This window comes from Micropterus dolomieu, linkage group LG15 (genome assembly GCF_021292245.1).
Source record: "Micropterus dolomieu isolate WLL.071019.BEF.003 ecotype Adirondacks linkage group LG15, ASM2129224v1, whole genome shotgun sequence".
Classification (NCBI taxonomy): Eukaryota; Metazoa; Chordata; class Actinopteri; order Centrarchiformes; family Centrarchidae; genus Micropterus; species Micropterus dolomieu.
In genome coordinates, this window is record NC_060164.1 from 6,261,298 (window position 1) to 6,273,107 (window position 11,810).

Consider the following 11,810-nt stretch of genomic DNA (forward strand, 5'->3'; position numbering starts at 1 on the left):
GGTAATAAAAAGAAAAGGTTTTGAGTTCATTTGCTGCACGTCTATCATTTAAACAAGCATATTCCTCCTTCGCATGCAAGCGGCAGGTGTTGTTTGTTCTCATAGATAATAGCAGGTTAGTCCTCTCTCACACCATTTGTTGATTTACAGTTTATCGTTGGCATTTTATGTCCAAGGTAATTGAAATAATTAGGTCAGGTTTCTCTTAAAGACACAAGCACCCGAGCAGCAATCAGAATACTCTCAGGTAATGTGAGAATGGATTGTTGTAATTTCTGATGGGTTTCTGGGTTTGGGTGAGCAACAGGGCTTCACACTGTTGCGTGTGAACCTCTGGCCCGTTGCCAGATAAGAGAGCAAGTTAAGGGACTGGTTGCATAAGAAATGTGGTATGTTTTGATTTTGAAAGAATGTGTGTCACGGAGTATGTGTTTAAATTGTCAATATGCGTGGTCAAGAGTCACGTAGGGCATAAGCGATGACATGATTCCTGCACATTTGATATTTTTTGCCTTTCTAAAAATAATTTTGCAGTGTGATATAAATGCAGGCTCTGGCCACAGTTCAGTCACCACCAAAAGGAAAACGTGTCTATACTTGTCCATAATGGGAAATGGTGTGTGGTGTCTGAAACACAGTACAGTGATGCCGTCCAATAAAGCAAGGCCCTCCATTTTGGTCATTTCTGATAACAAAAAGAATTGCTTTAATATGTTTTAGTGTGTTGTGTGCTGGTAGTCCGCTGTACATTTATTTTGATTATTTTATTGTACTCTTGTAATTTAGATAAATATATCCTATATAATAAATCAATAACATGTACCCTACTGATTCTACAGTAACCTTAGAATATGGGGAGGTTTTGTATATCTTTGTATATTTATTTTAAAATAATAGGCCTATTTGTAGTTTATTATTTCTATCTGTAGTATCTTTTACTAATTTACTTGTATTTATTTTTCTGATGATTTAATATTACTGGAACAGCTGAGATCAGCGCTACCTCAGCTCATTCTGGATCTTGGGAACTGCTGGCAAAGATTTAAACTCTTTTTTTATTCATTGGCGCTCTCTAGAGGATGACATTTGCAAGTACTCTACATATTTTACAACTACAACTTCCATCATGCACTTCACCCGGCAGCACTTCCGCAATTAAAGGACAACGAGTATTTTGGTGTAACCTCAGGATAACAGTGTGCTCCGGCAATGGACGGTAAAGCTGTGAAGGCAGTGTTGTTTGACTTGGACAACACGCTCATTGAAACAAGTCGGGCAGGTGGAGTGGCGTTACAAAAGGTGATAAAGTCTGGATTTTGCTCATGTACCATTTAAAGTTTACTTCCAGATGTGTAACGTCAGCTCAACCTAAGGGTTCAATGAACTCAATTAAAGGGATGTCTACTAACTTTACTGGTGACAATATTGTCATTCAGTGTATTTAATTCAGTTGTTTTAATGGCTGTGTTAAGCGATTATTAAGCTTCATTAGGTGTTGTGAACGGATTGGGTACTGCCGCCGGTTTCACTTCTGATTGGCTGAGTCGCGTTCATAGTCACTGGGAGCGGACAACAATAAAAAAACTTTACATTTATTGAATTTTTACAATGGTGTGTTGCTGTTGCCAAAGTTGGAGTGGGTTGGTGAAGTCCATACTGTTCTACTGAAGCCCACACGGTCCATCCACGCCTCCTCTCAGGACTGTGTGGGCATGTGCACACTGTGATTGCTTTGCCATTTTCATAGAAGATATTTGATGATAGCAGGATAAGCACTGATACTACTAATTGATTATTGATGGCTTCCCAGCCCTGCAGTGGTGAAAAGTATATTTACTCAAGTATTGTGTACAAATGGAGGTACTTCTCTACATTGCCTCCTTCATTTCTGAGACAAATAGTGTTTTACTCCACTGCATTTCTCTGATAGCTATTGTTACTTTGCATATTAATATTAGCTCCACCTCCACCAGCTACAACATTAAAATGCTTCTTACATGTTATGCATCAGTTATAATAATAACAGTCATTTGAAACATAATAATACCTGATAGTATATGCCTAATACATCATTTTACTTCTCATACTTTAAGTACATTTTGCTGATATAACTACTTCACTTCTAATGGAGCATTATGTTACATTGCTGTATTGCTGACAGTGTGACAGTCATCCAGCATGCACAACAACGGGACCCTGAATCTAAGGCAACTAAATTGAATGAAGGCACCATTCTCTTTTATTATTGTAATGATTATTTTTATTATTTACAGCTGTGCTTTTCATACTGTGAGATGTGAAAAGGGCCCATCTGTCTCCCTCACTCGTTTCACCTGTTTGGGTGGGGCAACTCGCACCTTGATCATTAAGATTAGCACATGGAGTTCAGCGAGTTCAAATAATTCCCAGCAGAGCTCTGACCCACACTGAACAAAGGTGCACTCAGCCAGGATAAACTACCTACTACCTAATGCACCTGTGTGTGCAGAGCCTTTTAAGTGTGACCTTTTGGTGCCACCCATGACGATACTTTAACAGTTCAGAGAGAAATATTGTGCTTTTATTCCACTACTTTTAATTAACAGCCATTGTTTGCTTTGTTTTTGCAGATAAATATTCTACCTGCAAAAATATGCTTATAAATTCTGGTGTAATGCTATAGATTAAACTACCCAGTAGTAAAGTAGCTAAATGTGTTCCCCATTGCAGGGATAGATGTGAAGAAAATGCGCATATACATGTAGTGTACATTGTTAATATTTGTCTTTAATTAAATATGTGACCATTGTTTTTTACAAGATCTGACATTTTGACCAAAGATTTATATTTAAATATAGTAACAGGTTGCTGAAGTGCCCACATTCACCAAAGTGTCCTCAGTGCTGCCTGCAACTGTGCTTCTCCCACCACTGACTGATGTATTGCACTTCTACTCTTCTCTACTACTTTATTGCTTAATTATATATTCATGTTTTAATTTTATGAGTCTATCTGCTTGAATCTTGCAGACCAGTGAACTTTTGAAGACCACACTGGCCCTTGATGACGAGACAGTGAGCAGCATTTGTGAAAACTTCAAGCAGAAGCTTTACCATGAGAGTTTTGACCCCTCAGCTGGCAGATCCATTGATGAGGTCCGTGTGGGTCACTGGGAGAAGAGCATCGAGGAGGCTGTGGGCAGTTGTTCCCCACCTTCGCTGGCAGCTCAGTGCTACTACTTGTGGAAAAATAGTCGGCTGGAGGTTCTCAGTCTGTCCCCTGAAATATGCAACCTCCTGAAACAACTGCGTGGGAGATACAAGCTGTTGCTGCTGACCAACGGGGATGCTCAGACCCAGAGAGAGAAAGTGGATGCAGTCAGATGTGAGGAGTTCTTTGACGCCGTCGTGATTGGGGGAGAACACGCGGAGGAGAAACCATTCCTCTCCATCTTCACATTGTGTTTCGACATGCTGAAGGTGGAGGCCCAGGACTGTGTTATGGTGGGAGACTCTCTGGACACAGATATTCAGGGGGGCTGTAATGCGGGAGTACGGGCTACAGTTTGGATCAGAAGGGCAGGAGGTGCAGTGCCCGATGGTTCAGTGAAACCAGACTACACTATCTCTACTGTGCTGGACCTGCCAGATATTCTGGCACAACTGAAATGAGGACAAGTGTGTGTGAAACAAGTGAATGATGTGGGGTTTTGTTCAGAATTTTTTAATTATGGATATGTTAAAAGATGAATTTCATGATCTTTTTTCAGCTTTCAACAAAGGTATTTTTTACTTGTTTTATGCATTCCGCTTGGCGTTTTACACACCAACAAAGTGTCATTACGTGGAGTCCATAGTCAAGTTCAGTCAGTATAGGTATAATATTGAAATAGCCGTACTTATTCTGAATATATACATTTTCTGCTTCTTTAGACTTCTACTGCACTACATTTCAGAGGGAAATACTACTCTTTTTTTACCCCATGACCTTAAAAAAAAAAAAAAACAAACAAAAAAAAACATCCCACATTTTTCAAACATGAAATATTTTAAAAGCTTCAAATCTCCACGACTACCAAACAATAACAGAAAAATGTTACTTATGACTTGATTCCACAGGGGCCAACTTTCTGCAGAATGAGTTTACTTTCTCACATACATTTTGCTGATATTTTTGTTCTATCAGATCAGATTATAAAGTAGGACTATTATTTGTTATGGAGTTGGTACCTGAGTAAAGGATTTGAATTCTTGGTACAGCACTTCATTTTTATTCAATGCTCAGAATGACTACAAAAAGACCTTTGGGTTCTCTTTACACTCCTTAACAGATGTTGACAGAACACATTCGTTCCATCATATGCTGCTACTTGTTTTTTTCTTCAAGTCTTGACTAAAATAACACTTTTGACAAAAGGAGATAAACTTACCAAGCACTTGGCTATTCTGACACATCATGGCTTTACAGTTTGTTTGTTTCCTTTGGCATGGTTATTTCTAGCAGCTTCATAGACTAAAAAGATTTTTCATTTTCATGAAACACACAGAGAGCAATTTCATAATAGACACTTTCTTTTGATTTGTAGCCTGTCACATTTAAGGCACGTATCTTTACTGGTTTTCCTGCAAAAATTATTTAACGTCTAATTTGACTTTGATGTTCATTGCTGCGAGCTCGGCGACAAAGTAGCGGAAGACATAAGGAACAGACACGGAGTCAATAGAGTCACTTTTACCGCACAGAGTGCAGACAGTCTTACGGTGGCGCATGGCCGACCAGAAGGGTGGTGGTTTTTCTAACAGAGGGGAGAGCAGGCTGCCACAGTCAACACACACCTGAGCCACTGAACGGTCCGAGCAGTTGAAGAGGCGATCATGAAGCAGGAATGACGAGCCGTGGGCCAGCAGGGCGTCTCGCTCCATCTCTCCGAAACGGATGCCTCCCTGGATGTTCCTCCCTCCCACTGGCTGGTTGGTCACCTTGTCTCGTGCTCCCGTGGTCCTCACCTGAAACTTGTCGGAGACCATGTGACGTAGCCTCTGGTAGTAGACGACCCCGATGAAGATGTCGGCCTCTAGCTCCTGACCGCTCAGACCACTGTAGAGCCGCTCCGTGCCGTAGTAGTTGTAGCCACCGGCCCGAAGCATTTCACCAAAGTATTCCAACGCAGAGCTCTCCTCTGAGAAGGTGAAGGGTGTGGCGTCGTGGCTCAGGCCATGCAGGGCGCCGGACTTGCCGGCCATGCTCTCAATTAGCATCCCGATGGTCATGCGGGACGGGAAGCCGTGGGGGTTGAAGAGGATGTCGGGACTCATGCCACTCTCTGTGAAGGGCATGTCCTCGGCCGGCCAAAGGCGGCTCAGGATGCCCTTCTGACCGTGGCGACTGGCAAACTTGTCACCAATGGTGGGGTTTCTTGGCACTCGTACAGTGATGCAGACACGTTTAAACCGGCCTGAGCCAGTGTCGTTGCTGCAGATCTTTATGTTGTCGACAACGCAGGCCTCTTGGCTCCTAGGAGAAAACAGGGAAAAACACATTACTTGTTGTCATTTGAATTTCATGTTGAATTTAATTAGCATTGAATCATTTGTTTTTCTATATATGGAGATAATTCTAGAAGTCCAATCATTATTTCCTTATTTGAAAGTGGCATTACCTTTAGTGAACTGATAAAAAAAAGAAAAAAAAAAACATGACCACACAAATGTTGCCACCTACTTGTAGAAGTTGATGAAGGTCTGGCCAGTGTTGAGATTGATATAGCTGTAGAAGGGGTCTCCATACTGAAGTGTTGATCCAATGTGTGGTAGTCCATCAGCATCCAGTTTATCATTTATTTTAGGGTCACCTGGCTTGGTCCCAAACACAACGCCGTCTTCACCCTTCACCTTGTCTGCCAGGTCCACCAGCTCAGTCTTGTAGATAGTTCCGTGGGCGAAGCCTCTCTCCCAAGATGACTTGTTCACAATCTAACAAGAACAAAGTGTGTCAGGATTTCACTTTACTTCTACCAGGGATCTTTAACTACTGTGTTTCACTCACCATGGCATCTTCCATGTCATAGCCTGTGTAGGATATGACAGCCACGATGGCGTTGGTGCCACTGGGGTAGTTGTCCAGGTTGTAGTGGTCGTACATATAGGGCCTGACCAGTGGGCTCTGAGGGGTCTGGAGCCGGTACAGCTTGTTATCAGAGCGATCCATGAATGAGTGCAGGGGGAAACCCATAGTCTGTTTACCTGCAAAGAGTGTAGGTTTAGTATCTGATAAAGCCACTTCATGACTTTACTAGAGAAAGGCTATACAGCAGCTCGTGAAGGCCTTTAATACATGAATACATGTTAACCAGTGGTCACAGACTTACCCATCTGACACTGGTACATGTTCCTAGGACTCTGGTTGTGGTCTGAGTAGGGGATGAAATTAGCCACCACGCTGAGCATACTGTGAGGGAAGAGCTCCTGGTGTGTGGTCACTCCTGGCTCAATCTCATCCTCCAAGATGCCCACATTGATGTAAAGCTGCAGCAAGATAGACAAAGAGGATTACATAAAATTAACAAATAAGCCAAACAAATCAACCTTTCCAGTTGTGTGCTTTAGGCATTGGGCTAACACAACCACCACAGCACAGTTGGAAATCATAGTTTACACATACTTGTTCAAAGGTGCCAATCAACTCCTGCTTGCCAAGAGCTAAGTTGCGTACAGGCCGCACCATACGACAGGGTGTTGTGAAGAGGAACAGGCCTGGGTACAAGCTGGCCTTGCCTGTTTTTGGAACCAGAACTATCTCAGTCCAGGGAGGGATCTTCTTCTCTTTCAGCACCTGAAAGTATTCGTTTGCAATGTCAGTTTTTATAAATAATGTAATGTAATAAAGTACAGCCAGCTGATTTTGTATCTAATGCAGTTGACATACCTTGAACCTGCGCATTGAATCAACCACAACTGGGGCTAATTCAGTCTCCACCCAGCCAACGACTGCCCCATCAAGGACCACAGGGTAGCAGTCTGAAAAGGCTTGGCCAGGAGATCCATCCACTGGAGTAACACCTTAGGCACCAGAGACAGAAAACATCTTGTACTATGCATTTTAGCCCACTGACATGAACTTTAACATTTGTGTCAGAAATCCCATTTTAACCATAACTGTTGACTGAAGTGATCACTCACCAAGGGAGCAGAGCAGAGCAGGCAGGGTTATGGTGGGCAAGGATTGTGCAACAATCTCACAGCTGGCCGTCATGTGGTTCATGAGTCCACAAGGCTCTCCGTCTGGAGTGTGGACGGGACACAGGAAGCCCCAGGACTCAGGCAGCAGCTTACGAACAGAAGTGGTCCTCATCTTGGCGAATGCTGCTCCTCTGTGCACACAGCGGAAGTGGGACAGGTAGCGGATGAAGTTGAGCTTGTCAGCTACCACACACAGGCCTGTGTTCTGCAGCATGCCAAGACCTGCGGACAGAAGCGAAAAAGATGGTTATTCAATGGACGAGCTACATTTTCACACCATAACATGTACTCATTCTCCACTCATATGGCCATACCTGTTCTGGAGTTGAGGTTCCCAGTGGCCAGCAGGTATTCAAAGGGTTTGGTCAGATCAGTGCCCATGTTGAATAGCTTCATCATCTTTTCAGCACTCCATGCTCCACCCAGTTTGCTGCCTCTCTTGTCAAAGGAGAGCTTCACAGACGTCAACCAGGCAGCCAGTCTCTCCTGTTGAGGATGTTGTAGCTGTTAAATCCATAGCTCAAGAATTCTAAGAAAAATAAAGGTTTCCTTTGGTGTACTTCCACTGAGATTTAATGTCTCTTTGAAGAAAATAACATTTCTGTAGAGATGTGGTAAAACTGCTGATTAGTGCCAATGATTTGCTCCCAAGTGTTAATAATTCTGGCTTTAAAGTCTCACAGATTTTTTACACATTTACACATTGGTGTGCAGACTGTCAGTTCCTTTCATCACCTGAGGCCAATAAAAGGACATATATCACTCAGTACTCATTCAAATAATTTCATGACCTTACCTTCAAAAACATGAGGTAAAGCTGACCGGGAGTCAGCACTTCCTGGCACATAATGCTGTCAGGGTTTTCCTCCATGCACTCCTGCTTAGCAAACGTGAAAAGCTTCCTGGTCATCAGACACAGCAGGTAGAACTTCTCCACGTCTGATTTTAGGTGGATACAGATGCACTCCCTGGTGAAAACACAACACAACTCATTTAGATAAATGTACCAAACAAAATAAAAAAACTCTATAAAGTCACTGAAACTTACTCTATCAGGAAGTTGGCACACTGCTCGTTTGTATACCACTCAGGAAGGTTCATCTTGACCCTGAAGCGCTCTCCGAGGTAATTAAGCACCTTGCTGCGGGTGGTGCAGCCCTCCTCCATGACAATGCGCAGCATCTCAGATGCACAGCTCTTGTAGAAGGAATTGTCCTCTCGGCCCTTGATCAACTCCTGGTAGATCTGGAAGTCTGTGAAGTCCACTAGAGCCTGGAGGACAGTACAGAGAAAACGAGCTGTATTAACAGAAGAGAGTTTAAAACCTTGTATTTTATTATATTTTTCCAAGATATTCAGTTCTATTTCCATCTCGTCGCTCTTTTCACATAATAATAAGTGCTACGTAACTTTAACTTAACTTTCTAAAATACATCAACCCTGATTATTACCTTGAGCGCAAAGCCTAGTGGAAGGAAGAAGAGCTCTTTCTGGTAGATAAAGTTCAGCATCACAGTCCCGTTTTCCAGATAATGCAAGTTCATGTTGATGGCTGTGTGCTCTTCCTTCACACAACGCATAGAAATACCTGGGAAAAGATGATGACATCCATTTTTGAAAGATACTATGCAGCTTTAATTGTTGAGCCTAGACTATTATTACACTGTGGCTGTGTTTTGCAGATGATCTAAAAGGTTATATTTACCATACTGAGTGTATCCCTGGCCCCTGCTCTTCCACTTAGGTCTTGACATGGCAATGGGATAGTTCCTCCTTGGCATTATCAGCATACGGATAACCTTCTCAATTCCATTCACAATGAAATAACCTCCCATTTCCTGTTGATGTTAAACAGCAAGTTGGTACTTTCTTCATTAATAAAGATGCATGTAATGAATTTCTGTTCATCTCGCAAATATTTAAAATGTGTGTCTTGCCTCTGCTTCTTCATGGTGTTCAACAAGCTCTTTGGGGGACATGCCATGCAGGTTACACAGCTTGGACTTCACCATGATTGGCAGCTGACCCAGGGACTGTTTGATGATGCCTTTGGGAACTCCGTTGATTGACCAGCTGATGTCTGCCTGAGATGAAACACAACCAATTAAAGGAATGACTTTTGGTCTATCATTTAGTGCAGCGCTGCATTATGTCTGAGACTTACCACTATCTTTCCTTTGTATGAACATCTTCTTCCCCTGCACTCTGCTGGAAACACCTTCATATCCTGGCAGATGCTGCCTTTGGCGACCACTGGGTTGTAGATGGTGGCTTCAACAAACACAAGGCTGATTCTGTCATTTTTAACTGTGAACTCCAAGGGGGGGATGGACTGAGAAAGACAGGTCACCACAAAACAATGAGAAACTTTAAGAACATAAAGACTAAAAGGTAGGTAAACACAAACACTTTACACAGGAAGCTAACTTAGTAACCTAGCAATCCCAATCACAGCTCACTTGTTTGAGAGTTGTTTTTACTTATTATTCACAATATTAGATTTCATATTGTTAGAATTACATTTTAGTTTAAGAGTTTCGGTTTTTGAGGATGATAGATCATTTCAAAGTGTAGTTATTATGTATTAGCTTTTCCAACAGACGTCATAAATACATTACAGACAATTAGAGAACGTTTCAAGCAAATCTGGCTAAAACGATTTGTACGTACAAAAAGCTAACATTTACTTGACTTGGCTGGGTGTCACTTCAATATACAAGCCGCTGAAGTTTCGATTTACCTAAAGTGACAGATAATTTTACTACATCTCAAAAGAGTAATGAGTTCACATCTTTGTGAACAAAGTTAAACTGACCTGCACAACGCGGCTGAGTCCTTCAGTGACAGCCTGGTCAAACGACTCGATGTGAGCTTTTGTCAAATCCTGAACAGCAGCATGCTGACCCTCCTTTAGGACGCCAAAACCTCCCTCTGTCAGATTCTTTAGACTCGGACCTTTGGGCAAATTACTCCACTTTTCTGAAAAGTCCATGCTCGCACTCCCAGCGATACATATGCTTGTTTACCACATGTGCATGGTGACACAGGAGGTACATCCCTCTGCCACAGGAAGTCTTCTTCTTCTTCTTCTTCTTCGCAGAGGCTTTGTGGCATCTATGTTGTTGGACTACTGCCACCTTGTGGTTATAGCCATCTCCTGTAATGGCCGGTTCTCCAGTAGGCTTTTCATTCCATCATGTGTGAAATCTTCCGTATATTCAGTTTCAAACTCATGATATTGTTCCAGGTAGATGCTTCCACACCATCTGACATGCGCTGATGATATTAGCACTCTGCAAATGATATTTAGTAAGCTTTTGTGACTGTTGCAAGACTTGAACAAGCATGCAAAAGTCCCTTCTCGGTCCAATTATGACAATGCATCTTTTTCTAGTCAATTTTATTTATACATCCCAATATAACAAATTTGTCTTAAGGTTCTTTACAATCTGTACAGAACACCCTCTGTCCTTAGACCCTCGATTCAGATAAAAACCCTTTTACCAGGGGAAAAAATGGAAGAAACCTCAGGAAGAGCAACAGGGGAGGGATCCCTCTCCCAGGATAGACAGACAATATTTGAAAAATATTTTTATGTTTTATTTGCAGAGAGAAACGGCTGGAGTCACTGTACAAGGAGTGGCTCAAAGAATCCTGTGAAAAAATGGCAAGAAATATTTTTATCTAGAAAATATTATACTAAAAACATGTTTTAGTATAATTGTATTATGTATAGTGCATTTTGTGCAAGTGGCACTTTTTCTTCAAGGGACACTGCAGAGGTTCTTTCAGTGCCCTGTTCATCCTTACATGGTGAAGATTGTGGTTCAGAGCATAGTTACACATTTAAATATAGCCTTTCCTTTCATATGAATCTGTGCTGTTTTGACAGGGGTTGATATTGATACCTTGATTTCTTGAGACAAAAGACTTATTTTCCTCCTTTGAGAAGCTGAAAGTTTAGGAGGAGGTCAAGGACATATGGGTGATTCCCTTTGAGCAAGTTAAAGGGCAGTATTTTTCCTAGTGCAAGTCCAGTGACTAACAATATTTTTGTCTTTTGAGCACAAGAGGCATTTGCCTTGAATAAAATGTGCTACATAAATAAAATGGCCCTTCATATAAAAGCACTTACATGTACATCAGAATGCACCTACAATTAGTTGATAATGAATCACATTTGAATCATTGAAGCTCAATCCATTATAACAAAATAAGCAGTTGTTTACACAGTGATTTTCCATTTGTTGGTGTGGTTATAAAGTTGAAATAATATTATAAATATTTAGTTTTGCTGTAACATTCATTTATTAAAATTGATTTAAGTTTGGATTGATATAATGACTTTGGAATTATACTTTTAATTAAAATGTTTTCTTGTTATTTTTTTCCAATAAATTGTTGGAAAATAGACTAAATTTCAAACGATTAAAGTGAGTTTGTTTAAGAAGCTTATTTATATTACATTATATGCTATATTAAATAACTACTCTTCACATTTATGCTATACTATATTATATGCTTAAACTGTATGTTATATGTGGGAAAATATGTTTTATTCATATTTCTGCATTGCTCAGCAAGTGGGTGTGA

General features: G+C 41.3%; 2 protein-coding genes across 2 annotated transcripts; one reads left to right on the forward strand and one right to left on the reverse strand.

Annotated features, from left to right (window-relative positions):
• Nucleotides 1–1,156: 1,156 nt before the first annotated feature.
• LOC123984235 (N-acetylneuraminic acid phosphatase) lies at nt 1,157–4,235 on the forward strand. Its single transcript, XM_046071011.1, has 2 exons — nt 1,157–1,299; nt 3,009–4,235. The coding sequence occupies exons 1-2, from the start codon at nt 1,210–1,212 to the stop codon at nt 3,648–3,650; spliced, it is 732 nt and encodes a 243-aa protein (XP_045926967.1). The 5' UTR covers nt 1,157–1,209; the 3' UTR covers nt 3,651–4,235.
• On the reverse strand, nt 4,234–10,293 carry polr1b (RNA polymerase I subunit B). Its single transcript, XM_046071010.1, has 15 exons — nt 10,033–10,293; nt 9,382–9,549; nt 9,155–9,301; nt 8,923–9,055; nt 8,669–8,805; nt 8,266–8,489; nt 8,014–8,185; nt 7,532–7,703; nt 7,158–7,439; nt 6,904–7,037; nt 6,640–6,810; nt 6,347–6,503; nt 6,025–6,221; nt 5,701–5,951; nt 4,234–5,493 (listed from the first exon to the last, which is right to left on the reverse strand). The coding sequence occupies exons 1-15, from the start codon at nt 10,207–10,209 to the stop codon at nt 4,611–4,613; spliced, it is 3,405 nt and encodes a 1,134-aa protein (XP_045926966.1). The 5' UTR covers nt 10,210–10,293; the 3' UTR covers nt 4,234–4,610.
• Nucleotides 10,294–11,810: the final 1,517 nt, after the last annotated feature.